This window comes from Chiloscyllium plagiosum, chromosome 21 (genome assembly GCF_004010195.1).
Source record: "Chiloscyllium plagiosum isolate BGI_BamShark_2017 chromosome 21, ASM401019v2, whole genome shotgun sequence".
In the NCBI taxonomy this organism is placed as follows: Eukaryota; Metazoa; Chordata; class Chondrichthyes; order Orectolobiformes; family Hemiscylliidae; genus Chiloscyllium; species Chiloscyllium plagiosum.
The window spans coordinates 18,421,128-18,437,617 of NC_057730.1; the positions used below are offsets into that span (position 1 = coordinate 18,421,128).

The 16,490-nt window shown below is 38.0% G+C and overlaps 1 protein-coding gene across 1 annotated transcript in view; it reads right to left on the reverse strand.

Annotated features, from left to right (window-relative positions):
• LOC122560430 (transformation/transcription domain-associated protein) overlaps positions 1-16,490 on the reverse strand; it is a 210,421-nt gene that overhangs the window by 167,048 nt on the left and 26,883 nt on the right. The window contains exons 18-22 of the mRNA XM_043711063.1: positions 14,914-15,105; positions 12,163-12,328; positions 11,464-11,720; positions 8,397-8,597; positions 455-606 (exon numbers count right to left, since the gene is read on the reverse strand). Coding sequence (XP_043566998.1) covers positions 455-606; positions 8,397-8,597; positions 11,464-11,720; positions 12,163-12,328; positions 14,914-15,105 — 968 coding nt within the window. The remainder of the gene's footprint in view (positions 1-454; positions 607-8,396; positions 8,598-11,463; positions 11,721-12,162; positions 12,329-14,913; positions 15,106-16,490) is intronic.

The following is a 16,490-nucleotide window of genomic DNA, read 5'->3' on the forward strand; positions in this document are numbered from 1 at the left end:
TTTTCCCTGGAGCGTCAGAGGCTGAGGGGTGACCTTATAGAGGCTTACAAAATTATTAGGGGCATGGATAGGATAAATAGACAAAGTCTATTCCCTGGGGTCGGGGAATCCAGAACTAGAGGGCATAGGTTTAGGGTGAGAGGAGAAAGATATAAAACAGACCTATGGGGCAACTTTTTCACACAGAGAGTGGTACGTGTATGGAATGAGCTGCCAGAGGAACTGGAGGAGGCTGGTACAATTGCAACATTTAAAAAGCATTTGGATGGGTATACGAATAGGAAGGATATGGGCTGGGTGCTGGCAGGTGGGACTAGATTGGGTTGGGATATCTGGTCGGCATAGATGGGCTGGACTGATGGGTCTGTTTCCATGCTGTATATCTGAATGACACTACGACTCTAATTATGAATTTTTATATTCAATTTCTACACTAAATCTCTGCTGTTCTTACTTCGGATGGGCAAGTAGTTGGTATAATGAATGCTTGTTGTCATCCAAGCTCATCATTGCCACCAAAAAGCATTTGATAACTTCCCAAGCCTGGCGACGATAATATGGCTCTGTGTTGGCACTCTTCAGACAATCCAAAGCAGTTTCAATTGCCTAGAATAAAAACCAAAACAGCATTTGTAGACAAAATCAAAACAATTTTGAAGTTCCATCCCATGTCCCACTGAAATTTCATTAAACTATGGAATTTTTAAGACATATATTTAGGCTATAGTCGAACATGAACAGCGGCCCTGCATGCAATGAGGTGCCACCCTGCATACAATGACACGAGCAGGTACGCTTTGCAGATTGTCAAACTGGTACACTGCATTTGACACAAACAAAACAGCAATTTACCATTGTTCAATTTACAGCATACATAAAGGATTTTTTATTTGCCTCAGAAACAAAGCTGGCATTCAGGTGGGACAAAAACCTCGAGTACCATCTCTCATTAATTAATATGCAGTGCTCTAATAGCAACAAACTTTTCAAGGGATGAAGATTGAATTGGCTGTATGCATCATAGCAACATATTCATCCTATATTCAGTGCTTTCCTTTCAAACAAGAGGCACCATACAATTGGTTTGTCTGATCTTTATAAAAAGGTTATCTTCTCTTGATATATTCACTTGTTGAAACACAGGATAGCCATTTCAAAGAGACTGATTTAAGGTCAATTTCATGATAGCACAATAAATTCCATGATTACTATCATATTTTTAATTTTGAAAATATCTTTGTATTTCCTGCAGTTAGTCATTTCCAAGGACAATGACAGATCACTGCTATGTTCCAGAGGTCATGTAAAATGTGAAAGTTAAACTATCTCAGGGGTGAATAATCTTTGAAATCTATTTCAAATGTTAACCCACTTCAAGAAACACGGAGCCAAATTGTTCAGCCCCAATGGGCATTCAGACTGCACCACAACTTGGCAAAACAAAATCCACATTTGCTGAAGCACTGACACAGATGCTTCTTTCCACTGCTGCATGTGCCACAGTTCTAAACAAATGATTTTAACCCCACAGATAACCCTAGAATGATCATTAATTCAAGTAAAAACCCTATTGTCATTCTGATCAATTGTTTAAAATAGAGATCATCTATTTAAATGAAGCGGAACTTTTCTTCAACAGTAATATGAGCCACTAGATAGATAACTTAACCTGTGACTACAATGTTATTCAATTGCCAAATATCTATAACCCACTCCTATGTGGGATGAAATCTGCCTTTAGTAGCTCATTGCTCAGTATTTAGTTTGCAATATAAAGTACAATACAAAAAACTAATGCATTTAGAGAAAGGCCCAGTTGAAGTGCTCTGCATGCCACAACAAATACACCTCCAATAATTCATTCCTGATCTATTTGTTAAGGAAGAAAGATCAGTATAAATTCCAAATGGCATTTTAGTCAAATGATTCAGCCCTAGATTCTTGTAATTTAGTACAGTGAAACACCATATCCAATGTTTGACTGGATGTATGGAAAACACAATTTGTAACACATGACTTTTAAAGAAAACACCAAACACAAAGTCTGACCTGCATTTCTACAGTACCTTCCATTGCCTCAAAAGGTCTCAAAGCATTCTACAGACAATGAAGCATTTCTGAAACATAGTCACAATTGTTATCTAGGAAATTATGCCTTCCAGTTTGCAGGTAGTAAGCTTTCACAAAAAGTTGATAGTGACCAGTTAGTGTTTGAGACCAGGGCTCCTCTTCAAAATAATACCATGGGACATTTTGTGTCCACCAGGGGTACAGACATGATATTGGTTTAACTTCTCATCCAAAAGATAACATCCCAACAGGCAGCATATTCTCAGTACTACATGGAGGCTCACCTTTGATTTTGTGCTCAAGTTATGGAATGCAACTTGAATTTAATCACATGACTCAGAGGCAAGAGTGCTACCCAGTGACAGAAGACTTGAAAATTATAAGCATTATGTTATCTGTCAACAAAACAACAATGGAAAATTCACTCAGGTCATCATGAATGAGAAATTTTATGATGCAGCTGGCTGTAAACTGAAAACCAATTCACCTATTCATTAATGTGAAATTATTCAACTAATGGTGCGAAGTGACTGCTGCAAGTGACTGTCCTATTGAAAGGCAAACAATTTGTCTATGGAGGAAAATATTTTTAGACTACCATTTCTAGAATCAACCATCAGGCTATATCACCAACTTTAATCAAAGTCCATCAAGATTTCACTATACAGTCAAGTCTTATCTACAGACCACTGAAGTGGGCCACATGAATACAGTAAAAATGAAAAATTTTTTTAAAACCAAAAATGCTCATTGTACCATACAAATAACTCTTCAAGCTACAAGTCTAGTGTGAGGAAGATAATTTATTTTTTTTTTTTAAGCACAATCAGAACCTCTCACTAAATGAAAATGACTGGCCTGCCAGCACCAACTCTATGTTTACTAAGCTTTATCCATTTACTTTTAAAATGGCAAGCCTCAAACATTAAGCACAGATGCCTTTTTAAAATTCTGTTCACGAGTGCCACATATTTATTACAGCAATTTACAAGGAGCAGTACTTTCAATCACCCATTTCAACTCAAAGCTTGCTCGTGGAATATGAAATGCAAAATTCTAAATCAGCTTTTCAAGCTGAACAAGAACTCCCTATATAGAAAAATGACTTTTCCTTGGCAGTACTATTTAAACATGTTGAATGAATGAATATGTATTGCTGTGTTACAATATAATAGTATATATTTATGACCACTTTTTAAGAGCAGGGTGTGTTTATTTGTAAAGCAATCGTTTGATTTGATGTTTTTCCATTTTATTCTTCTGTATCATTATAAATAAAGTCAAGCACTAAGTACCAATCACCCAGAATGTTGGGACAGCATGGCTTTGAAGAAAGAAAATGACATGAACCACAGGCACAAATTCCACAGCTAGGATTTGATTGAATAGTTTTATATTCTGACAATATTTTGTGTCAGATCCAATTGTATGGTTAGACACATTAACAAACTAACAACACCATTTGTTAAAAGTATGAGCTTTGGAATAAAACAATAGTGTGACCATTTTTCAATCCAGAGGAAGGCTAGGAATCGAAAACAGGTTTATTGATTTAACCTCACTTTCATTACCTGAAGATTTTAAATGCCATACATTTACAACAGATTAATGCAAAATGGTAAAAGTGTGTTATAACTATGAAACCCTCTCAAAGTTTTAAATGTTTATCATTGTAAACACTTTTGACTTTTACAAGTGATTTACATTTTCACATTTTGAAAAGAGAGGGTGCTCTTTGCTTTGACTCCCTTGTATACCGAGATACTGTGCACAACACAAGTACAAAAGAATTAACTTCCCAAAAGAATTGTTGATTTTAATTTTAAAAGATATGATGTCTGCTCAGAAAGCTGATCAACGGACTCCTCAAAATGTTTCTGACACTGAACTCAGTGAAACTGTTGAGAACTTGGTCATCTACTACTATTACTTAATGCAAAAAGATGCAACATGACAATAATTCAGTCTTTCTTCTAAATGCTATGACTCTTAAAATTGTCAATCCCTTCCCAGTAGTGGAGGCTGGTACAATTATAACATTTCAAAGGCACCTGGATGGGTATATGAATACAAAGGATTTAGAGGAACATAGGCCAAGTGTTGGTAATGGGACTAGATTAATTTAGGATATCTGATCGGCATGGAGAAGTTAGACCGAAGGATCGGTTTCCGTGCCGTACATCTATGACTCAGTTGCCCTTTGCCAAATTAGCATTTTCACAAAAATGTATCCCACATTATAACATCGATTACACTTCAAAAAGGTACTTCAGTGCAACACTGAAAGATTTCACAACACGCGATACAATTTATTTCCAACAGTAAAATAATGTCTTTCATTGCTTTTTATTAAAACAGTTAAACTCTAAGTGCACAGGAAAGCTGTGAAGGTTAGAAAGGCATCACATTCTATTGTTTCTGCCAAATTAATTGATTATAGTAAGGGCACAACTGGATGAAGACACCACCAAATCAGAGAGCTAGTCATACATCACCCACTGGTCAGGGTGCATACATGAAGTATGACTAATTGAAGAATAGCTGCCTGGTCAACACTTGACACTAAACTTCACAGAAAAACTTTCCATCAGTCAGACAAGAAGAAACAGCGTTCTGTTTAAAGAATGATGTTCATTCATTTCGAATAATTCACATGAAATCCTATGATTCTACAATTATACTATTCGGTCATTAATAATACTTTTCCAACACAACCTTTTTGTTTAACTGTTCGTTTACTATTTCGTAAAGCAGCTGATGTGAATAAATTGTAAGGATCACCCTACAGCTGCCACACCATTTCTTAACCACCAATTGTAAATTTTTGGGGCACATGCCTTTTGGTGAGGAGTTTCAGTTTGGGGTGTTATATTTATTTTCGTTAATTAGAATTGTGCTATAATGTAAACAGAGAGCACAGAAAAAGTTGCAGTGAAGATGGGGACAAATTAATTGCATATTTTAATGCTGTCAATCAAAATTAACTGCACATCGAAGGGAAATGCTCCAGGTGGAAGCAGAGCAGTTAAATTGAATTAAGGACTTTAATACAACTCCTGATGGGTTTTTACTTAGAAAAGCTCACAAGTTAGGGAAGAAACTGAATACCTGCAAACCCATTCCTGTTACTGGATTACTTCCATTTTTAAATGACCCAAGCTACAAGACAACCAAAGAATAGCCTTTCACATTGAGCTGACGCTGTACATGGACTTAGTCATTTTCTTGTTCTTCCTGTCCCAAAAAGCTGAATGCCACAGGATTTTACAGCACTTCAGCACAAAAATGTATATGCTTTTAATTCTTTTGACTTCCACAAGTCTTTTGCCTCCACTTATTCAGACAATCTCTGCAAATATTGCTGTATGACTCATAAGGTAAATTAATAGAACCTGAGTCAACTCACTTCCAAGTTATTCCCGTTTTTCTGTGGGCAAATGACCAGTCACTACCAGCCGTCAATATGAGGGTTAGCAGTCTCACCTCCGAACACAGGTTGTGGATTCAAGTTCCGCTCCATATAATCCAAGATGACACTTCCAGTATAGTACTGGCAGACACAGCGTGATCAGATGAGGTGTTAAATCCAAGTCTCATTTTGCCTCTTAGGGTAGATACAACTGATCCTGTAGCACTACATCAAATTCTATTGGGGGGGGGGGGGGGGGGGGGGGGGGTCAATATTTGTCCTTCATATATCATTGAAATCATAATTCTGTGTTCAGATGCTGCCAAACATGTGCTTTATGTAATCTCTATTTTTGTTTCTGGTTTACATTATCTGCAGTTCTTTCAATTTTTACAGACTGGGGAATACATTTTTCTTCCAAACCCAGTGAGGTAAGATATTCCTTAACAATACTATAATTGCCAATTCTTGCCACACTGTGGTAGTGTACTTAATACTGGATACACAATGCTGCATCAAATAAACCTACAATATACACTGTTTAAACAGTGCCATCAAGTGGCTGCAATCAATATGGCAAGATTTTCAATGTATAAAGGGTACATAGGTAACTCAGAACCCCATAATTTGCTTTATGGGGCCTTTTTCTTTAGACAATAAAGATCTCAGAAAAAGTTGTATGTGAAGTGGAAAGAATTCAAGAGTTTGCTATACAAAGAACAGGCAATCCTACTCTATCTCTGTATCTTGGCTGAAAGCAGCTCCTATCTAAAACAACATGTAACATAGCCCTCTGTGTTTAAGCACTGATGATGCAAGAGAACTACCATGTGTATAACTTCCTACAAATGCTAAAATCTCAATGATTCATCAACATTACAGCAACAGCATAGCTTAGAAGTTTGAAACTAGGTTAACTGGAGAGAATGGAGAAAGAAAGGTATTAGAATTAAAATCCGTGAATCATAACAGTTAAAAAAAACATTTTGCAAGAGCTCAGATCACATGAGAAATCAATGCCTTGGCAGAGATTTCAGAGATCAACAAGCCAGCACAATTTGAGAAGATATATGTATTAAAATGCAAGCTATTTAACTTTGGTTGGGTACTCAGCTGTACAACAGGGTGGTTATGTTGAAAGCGAGTCTTGAGAAGATTTGTAGCCCAGGTTGAGGTTCTGGATGTAGATTTGCTCGCTGAACTAGATTAAATTAGATTACTTTAGATTAGATTACTTAGTGTGGAAACAGGCCCTTCGGCCCAACAAGTCCACACCGCCCCGCCGAAGCGCAACCCACCCATACCCCTACATTTACCCCTTACCTAACACTACGGACAATTTAGCATGGCCAATTCACCTGACCTGCACATCTTTGGACTGTGAGAGGAAACCGGAGCACCCGGAGGAAACCCACGCAGACACGGGGAGAACGTGCAAACTCCACAGAGTCAGTTGCCTGAGGCGGGAATTGAACCCGGTCTCTAGCGCTGTGAGGCAGCAGTGCTAAACACTGTGCCACCGTGCCGCCCACTTTTTTAAATTGAAGGTTTTTTTTTTTAACTAGAAGGTTCATTTCCAGACATTTCATCACTCTACTAGTGTGCCCATCTTCAGTGGGCCTCTGGGCGAAGCACTGCTGATGGTTCCTGCTTTCTATTTATATGTTTGGGTTTCTTTGGGTTGGTGATGTCATTTCCTGTGGTGGTGTCATTTCCTGTTCTTTTTCACAAGGGGGGTAGATGAGGTCTAACTCGATGTGTTTGTTGATAGAGTTCCGGTTGGAATGCCATGCTTCTAGAAATTCTCATGCGTTTCTCTGTTTGGCATGTCCAAGGATGGATGTGTTGTCCCAGTCGGTGTCCTTCCTTATCCGAATGTAGGAATACTAGTGAGAGAGGGTCATGTCGTTTTGTGGCTAGATGACATACTGAAAACTAGACACCAGGATACATGAACATCAACTAGCCACACAACGACATGCTCCTCTCTCACTAGTATCCTTACATTCAGATAAGGAAGGACACCACTTAGACTGGGACAACACATCCATCCTAGGACAAGCCAAACAGAGACACGCACGAGAATTCCTAGAAACACATTCCAACTGGAACTATCAAAAAAGAGGTAGACCCCATCTACGACCCCCCTGAGAAAAACAGGAAATGACATCACCAACCCAAAGAAACACAAAACATAAATAGAAAGCAGGAATCATCAGCAGTGCTTCGCCCAGAGGCCCACTGAAGATATTACCGAGTAGGGTGACGAAACGTCTGGAAATAAACGTTCCAGCTCAGCGAGCAAACCTACATCCAGGTTATGTTGAAAGACTCTTGAGCTAGAACAAGAATCACAGACATAAAAAGACAGAGAGAATAATATCCATTTCTACAGCACCTTTCCTGACCTCAGAATATCCTACACTGCAGAATAACTAATGAAGGCTTATTGAAGTAAAGAGCAGTAAGCAAGACATAGAACATGTGCAGCAAGGTCCCACAAACGGCAATGAGAAGGTGATCAGATTATCAATTTTTGTGATGTTCTTTGATGGGCAAATATTGTCTAATAAACCCAAGAGAACTTCTCTGCTCTTCCTTACAATTGTGTTATTGGACCATTTATTTCCACCTTAAAAGGAGACCTGTGCCTTGATTTACCATCTCTCCAAAAGGCAGAATCCTCCAAAAGAGCAGCACCCTCTATGTCAGTACTGAATGTGTCAGTCAGGACTTTGGGCTCAAATCCCTAGAGTTGGTAGAGAACCTGCTGATCCAGAGGCATCAGAGCTACCAACTGAGTCACAACTGAATGAACCAGTAGGTGTTCCAATCTGCAGCATGGCTGTCACCATGACAAAACCAAAAATCCAATCATACACAAATTAATTATTTTCTATTGGTGTGCAAGCCTCACCTTCTCCATAGGAAGTTGGATAGATGCCTTACAGTCAGAAAACTCAGCTGTAATGCTTGGTCCCTGCACTTCGGTAATAACGTACTGCAGTTTTTGAGACTCCTTTAGCATCTTCCGATTGCTTCCACCAAATTTGCCCAGCACACGGTAGGCCACGTGGGAGATGCTGTCGGCTGGGTTACGCAAAGTACGCCATAAAGCCTGTGTAAAAAATTTTAGAAAACATAATTCTTCAACTAGTAACTTAGTAATTGTTATAGCTACTACATTGATTCTGGCATTTATTCAAATACTGGGGGAACAAAAACACAACATAGAAAAATCAGTGGTTAGCACTGCTCACTCACAGAACCAGGAATCCAGGTTCGTTTTCAGCCTTGGGTGACTGTCTATGTGAAGTCTGCACATTCTCCCTATATCTGCATTGGTTTCCTCTGGGTGCTCTGTTTCCTCCCACAGTCCAAAGATGCGAAGGTTAGGTGATTGAACCATTCTAAATTTCCCATAGTACCCAGAGATTATGCAAGGAGGTGGGTTAGCCTTGGTAAAAATCCCAAGTGGGGTTAAGCGGATGGGGTTGGGGATGGGTCTGGCTCGGATGCTCTTCGGACTCAATGGGCCAAACGACCTCTGTTTGCACTATTATATGGATTCTAGGACAATTGGGACTTGTTGTCCTAAATCAAAGGATGCCGAAATTCCAACTATCTCAGGTCCTAAGCAGTGTACTTTGTGGGTCTGAAAGCTTGCAGTACTTAATGATGGGAAAGTACCCCCAGGAATACAATACAATCATCCAACAATGGATGATATAATATTAAGGTGAGACAAATAGAATGAATGAAAGAGAGATCATTCAGCCCATCACATCGTTCAAAAATTGATTCATTCAGCACCACCTTCACGTCCTTTCTCCAAAGCCTTGCAATTTGCATTCCCCTCCCCATCTAACCCCTAAACTTCCATCAAGTATTTTTGCAAATTCACTTATTGAAGTTAGTACTGAACTTGCTTCCATCATCTTTATAAAGGGAGAAATGAATAGAAGGAATGGAGAATAAAGGTGATATAGATGGAGACTCACAGTTGGGCCAAATGATATTTTAGCTTGATGTAATTATATTCTATCACATTTAATAATTGCGGATGCAAAATGATTAAAAACAGGAAATGCTAGAAATACTCAGCAAGTCTGATAACGTGGTGAGAAGGAGGATTAAATGTTGAGTAATAGGTATTAACAACTGTAAAACAGGGAGCTTGGGAGCAGCAGGGGTAAAAAGGCAGGAATTAAATAAAAATTGTTTCTTTAGAAAATGAAGCAAATCAGATTTAGCGTTGACAAAGCACCTTGAAACATTATTGAAAGGACAGTATTCATGAGGCAAACAGCCATTTTCCTCACAACATTCAAAGTTCATGTGAATTGTTAATTAATATCTTGAAATTATGAATTTCTAAATTAGCAACTTTATAATAAACTTATAAACTTTATAATAATCTCACTTAAGATCCTGATTATAAACCTAGACTCCTTAAATGTACATTCTTTCCTGCGAAAATTAAATCAAATTCCTAAATTAGAAAAAAGCTTCAATCATACTCAAATTGTTCTTCAGAAATACAACTACTATTTTCCTCCAAACGACTCTTCAGTTGCAATTACAACAAAAAGATTTGAACAGTGCTGCCATCCTGCAAATGAACTGTTATCGTGCCCAGTGTTATTTACTGTATCCCATGTATTCTGATGGTATTTAATTCTCTTTGAAGCTCAGGAGTATGTAATTCTGAACAGCAAACTCTATTAAAGGTAATAAAAATTACAATAGCAAAGCATCACAGCAGGAGTTTTAACAACATTACAGTTTAAATTTGTGAATTCCATTTCTTTCTCTCCGAGTGTTTCCTGTTTGACTTTGAGATTGTTGTGGGGAGGAATTCATGGATATCTCAACACAAAATAGTTGATTTATTGCAAGCTATCTCACATTTCTGTAATGAAATAAGGTATCCCATGACTTCATCAAATTTTGATTTTTGAACAAGTAACAAAGAGTGAGAAAAAAAATACGAGAGCAAGAACAAAAACTGACAAAGAAAGAACAAACGAATCTCTGGAAATGTAGCAGCATTCCTGTGCAAAACAACAGGCTGAAATAACCATAAGGATTTTTCAACTGCTCTTCCAAGGCCACAGAAGTCAACAAAAATGACTGCAGCTATCTAGAAGTTCAATGTCAATTCTGTCTCCACTGATGTTAAGCATGGATAGAAGATGGTCTAATTAACAATAAAACTGACAATGGGGAAAAATAGGTATTCTTAGGTTGGCAAACTGCAAGTTATAAAGTCATGTTGGGAACTCAATAATTTAAAAGATACTTTACTGACCTGGATGAAAGGACAGATTGCATTCTAGCAAAACTTGTTGACGATATAGATTGGTACTAAAGCATGTTATAAAGGAGGATACAGAGTTTGCAATGGGAAAGTGCTCAAATGCACAGTGAGCAGTAGATGCTTGTATAAATTGAAACAGAATATTATGAACATTAAGAGAATGCCTCACACACATATGGTACTTGAGTAATGAAGAGAGTCATTAGGGAAGAACTACCAGATTTACTTTGAGAAGGAAATAATATATACAGGATTGATGTATGAAAGATACATATGCTCACTTGGGATCAATAGTCTGAATGGCAGAAAAGCGGAGAATGGAAGGATTTTTTTTTAAGCAAAGAGTTATGATGAACTGAAAAGCTCTGCTCGAGAGGAATCCAGATTCAATAACAACATTCAAAAAGGAACTGGATATAGGCTTGAAAAGGAAAAAATGAACAGCTATGAAAGGAAAGGGACAGATGGCCCAAGCCATTTCACAGTGAATATTTGAAAGGTGGTGCTTCTGTAATGATTCATTGAATTTGCCCAGGTGTAAAAGACATGATAATTTGAATAGTCTACGTTTTGCTGGACGATTCAACTATTAACATACAGCAAATGAAGAATAAAAAGTTGATAGATTCACATCCCCTAATGTATTACAGAGTCCCAATTTTACCTGCATGAGCTCAGCTCGTACTGGCTGGATATGATCATACAAAAAATCAGGCTGCAAGTTGTCAACACACAGTTCCAGTGTCCGCAGGCCTTGACTGACCAGGGTCTGTGAACCATTGAGTGCAGATACCAGTGGGTCCATCAACATTGGCAGATAAGGCAGGAGAGAGCTGAGTCGGACAGGCACAGTTAAACACAGTTCAACGAAAAGATCTTTCATATGTTGTTTATGCAGGCCGCTCTGCAGCATATTCAGTCCTGCAATAAAAATAGCATGAGTAGGACAGCAACTATATCTGTTACTTTATTCTGGTTTCTATTTTCAAACAGACCATGAACAATTTTACGAGCCAATACTTAGCATGCTAAACCTATACGAGGCAGCAATAAGTGTTCTGAACAATGCAAATTAATAAAAATCTTGATTTACAGATACTGAATGAGGAAAGATCCTGGTTCTATCCTTTACAAAATGATAGAAAATCCACACTTAAGTGATACATTTTCAGCCCTGCACCTATAAAGCGACAAAGCAGATTTAAGACTCAAAAGGAATTATCTTCAGTGAGGAACATGCTTTAGCTAATGCTCATTTCAATCAAGCTCCTAATACATTTTACCAAAGCTTAAAATATATTGATTGAACCTGGGGTTATTTCATCAGTTAAACAGTCAAAAGCTAATGTAATTGCATTCCTACCTTGCAGCAAGTTAGGCAGTAATGGCAGAAACTCCTGATACAGGAGATCGTGGCTGCCACCTCCAATGGATCGGAAAAGGGCTCGAAGCAACAGAAAGTAGTTGTATGGCTCCTTGGCTGTTTGAGCAAGTTCCATAGAACTGTTCACAATTTTGTGTAGATGTGGCTAAAATATAATGGAATTTCATATTAAGGGTTTCCAGCTTGGGATTGGTGTCAGTTCTTATACAGTGGATCACACTGCTTCTCTCAGACGTTTGTGGGTTCAAGACTTACTCCAAAAACATGAGAACAAAACCAAACCAACACTTCAGATGCAGTACCAAGGGAATGCCACCCTGTTTGAGGTGCTGTCTTTTAAACAAGCCATTAAACCAAGGCCCTGGCTGCTCCAATGGTGACAGCTTGTCTATCACAATACATACAAAAGGCACACCCCACCCCAATTACTCAAGAAAGCACTACCACAATTTCAAGTAAAAGTTGCTTCAGTGGAAAAAGTAGGCTATAATTGTATTTCTTTTAAAACCATGCCAATACATTCACAAGCGACTTTTCATTACACAGTTAATTTCCAAGGTTTAAACATCCATTGCTTAATTTAATGAAACAACATTAATGAACAGACCAAAAATTCAAACATTTAAATTGCAGTTATAGCTCATTAAATTCACTCTACCTCAAATTTTCTGACAGGGAGAGAACAAAGGAAGAGATTTTTCAATATGATATTTTAAAATGACCTTCACAGAGCAAAATCAGATGCTAAACCATTAATCACTAAGAAAAGTCACATTTCAAAAGAGTCACATCATTTCAAATCAGTCAAAATCCAATATATTTTTTCTGCACACCAATATTCCAAAAATCAAACTCCAGCTTTGAATGACAAGCAGCATTTACTGTAATAACAGGAAAGGAGAAAAGAAAAACACATTTCTCTACATAACAAAAGCTACTAATTGAATGCATGTAACTGATTTCTGAAGGAACCCTTCATACTTAAATGATAAGGCAATACATCTTTTATCTGCAATGCTAGCTGGACTCCAAGGGCTACAGTATCAAAGCGTACAAATTAGCGGTCATTTTCCCTGGAATTTAGACAATTCACACAAGATTTGTTGATACGTTTCAAGATATTATGGGAACTGATAGTACTCTCTACCTATCCTATTTCTGCAGGTTAGGGAGTATAGTACTGGAATCTAAAAATCACAACACCAGGTTATGTCCAACAGGTTTATTTGGAAGCACTAGCTTTCTGAGTGTTGCTCCTTCATCAGGTGAAAATTTTGTAGACCTCAGTCCAACACCGGCACCTCTAAATCATGACTAAAAATTAAAGACCTTATCAATGAAACTAGAAAACATTCTTGACAAAGAGTGGTAGAAATTTGGGAATCTTTTCTAGAAGCTATATTATATCAATTATTAATTCTAAATAAGAGATAGATAAGATTGTTGTTAACCAAAGGTATTGCAGACAAATTGAACAAAGGTGCATGTATGGCGTTCGATCTCAATTCAACCATGGACTTCAACGAATGGGTGACAGACCCCAGGAACTAAACTGCCTCCTCCTGTTCCAATTTAAAAAAGGATTTTTTTTTTTGCAATTATTCCCTGCATTCACCGCAAATAGTGCATGGAAACAATATTTGGAAACATTAATGTCAAATTTCATTCATAGGCTGTGGGCATCATTGGCTGGGCTCAGTTTATTGCCAGTGACTAATTGCTCAAACAGCAGTTAAGAGTTAACCACATTGATACAGATCTAGGCAGGGATGACAAAATTTCCAATCTTAAAGATATCAGCAAACTAGATGAGTTTTATTCAGTGGGTAGCAGCTTCACTACTGAAAGAGTCTGGACTCAAATTCCTTTCTAGGATTTCAGTCCAAAAATCAAAGCTGATAATCCAATGCAGTGCTGGGAGAGGTGCCATCCTTCAGACAGCTGTGAAACCAAGGGCACGTTTGCATTCTCATGGCAAACCTAGAAGATTGTATGACTACACGGCACAGCAACTGGACAGTTTTTGACAGTGGCCTTCCCAAGATTTATCCCTCAACTAACGTCACACAAACAGATCTCCAGACCATTTACGTATTAGTTTGTGGAAGCTTGTTCTACATAAGTTAGTAGCAGCATTGCTAATATTACATTACATCAGTGACCACACTTCAAAAAGATATTCATTGGCTTGCAAGGGGCTTTTGTGATGCTCAGTGGTCACAGCAGATGTTATACAGATGCAAATCTTTGTTTTTAAATGTGAACTGAAGAATTCTAACATAAGGTTATTTCAACATCTGTAAACAGAAACCTGTATCAGGTAGGCATACATCTTGAGCTTAAAGCTAAAGAATTGAGACCAATTTTATCAGTTTGTTTGAATCTACTTGATTTCAGATCTATGGAGTCTTCAAAATGAAATGCAACTAAGAGCCATCATTTCCTTTTCTTTCAAATCAGGTGCTGAAATCTTGCTAAGTTTAACCAGCTTCTTTTCTAAATACGAGGATAACAGAGCTTACAGTCATTTGCCTAACCAGTCTATGCCGATGTACCATACAAGCCTCCTCCCTCCCCTGTCATCTAACCCCACTAGCTGCACCACTAACTTGCCTGAAAGCATGATAAACATTGGAGTATTTCACTTCCATACTAGTCTTAGATTGTGAAAATATCATACAACGGTGAGAACTCACCACCCTCTCTTTCATTCCTGCATCGCCTCCTTACCTTTAACATCTGCTCATTTTCTGCTGCAAACAGAGAAACAGAGCCGAACACTAGTTTGAACAGCTTGAGATAGAGGTTGGAGAGTTCAACATTGGAGCCCATTTCTGGAAGGCGGTCTAGAAGATATTCCACCAGAATTGTAGCAAACAGAGCAGAGGTAGAAGGGTTCGCCAGGAATGAGTTGGCCACAATCTGTAGCAGATAATAATTAAAAGAAAATGAAAAAAAATTTTAAACCAGAATGTTGCACTTACACTGCCAAATATAAAAATACACACAATGCTGATTAAAAGATCCAGTGAGCTTGTAAATTGAGAATACAGCCCACTCAACTTGATAAGCCGAGCTACGCAGAACATTTTCCAAACAATTCTCAATGATAATCTGTCTTTCTGTTTTTGCTACAAAGTGAATTACCTCACATTTATCCACATTATACTTCAGCTGTCACACTTCTGCCCAGTCACTCAACTGGTCAAATATCACCTACTTCTCACAGCTCACCCTCCTTGCTAGCTATGTGTCAGCTATATTCTTGGTGATATTACATTTAGTTCCCTCACCTAAGTAAATGTCATGAATATCTGGGGCCCAAGAACTGGTCACTGCCTGCCACTCAGAAAAAGACCAGTCTTTCTGTACCTACTGTCTGACAACCAGCTTGCTATCCATGTCAGCATATTATCCCTATCCAAGTCGCTTTTATTTTATATGCTAATCACTTATGTAGGACCTAATCAAAAGTGTTCTGAAAGTCCAAGTAAATCATACCCACTGGTTCCTCATCAACTCTAATAGTTTATGCTCAAAAAATTTCATTATATTCATCAAGCATTATTTTACTTTTGTAAATTCATGCTGACCTGTCTAATTCTGTCATTGTGTCCCAATTGCCCTTTTCGTAATTCTTTTATATCCGACTCTAGCATTTTCCCTACTACCAATGTTAAGCTAATTGACCTATAATTCGCTACGTTTTGTCCACCCCTTTATTAATAGTGGGGTTAAATTATGGTTACAACCATAGAAACTGTTGCAAAGTCTATAGAATCTTGAAAGAATACCACAAATACTTTCATTATATCTAGGGTCACTTCCTTAAGAAATGTAGGATGTAGATTACGAGGCCCTGGATATGTATTGGGTCATAATCACATCAATTTCCCCAACAAGCAGAACCAAAATATGTATCTAATTGGTCTTCCACCTGTTTATTCCCCATTAAAACTTCCCCTATTTCTGACTGTAAGGGACAGACATTTGTCTTCACATTCCAAAATAAGATTTTACAAATCAGTATGTTCCCTGCAATATTACTCGTATACTTTATTTTCCCCATATTAATCAATCCTTTGCTGAATTCTGAAGTGCTTTCAAGCCTCAAGTCTGCCTCCTTACTGAGATATAATACCATCCATAATTTTCCTTGTTCACCACAGTCAGATCACCTTTCCCATTTTAGTTTTGTACCGGGTACCAGACAGGAATGAACCATTTGTTGCAGACCATCCATGTACTCAGTAAATGTTTCCCATTGCCTCTGCACCATCAGCTCTTTAAGGGTCGCCGATTCAGTA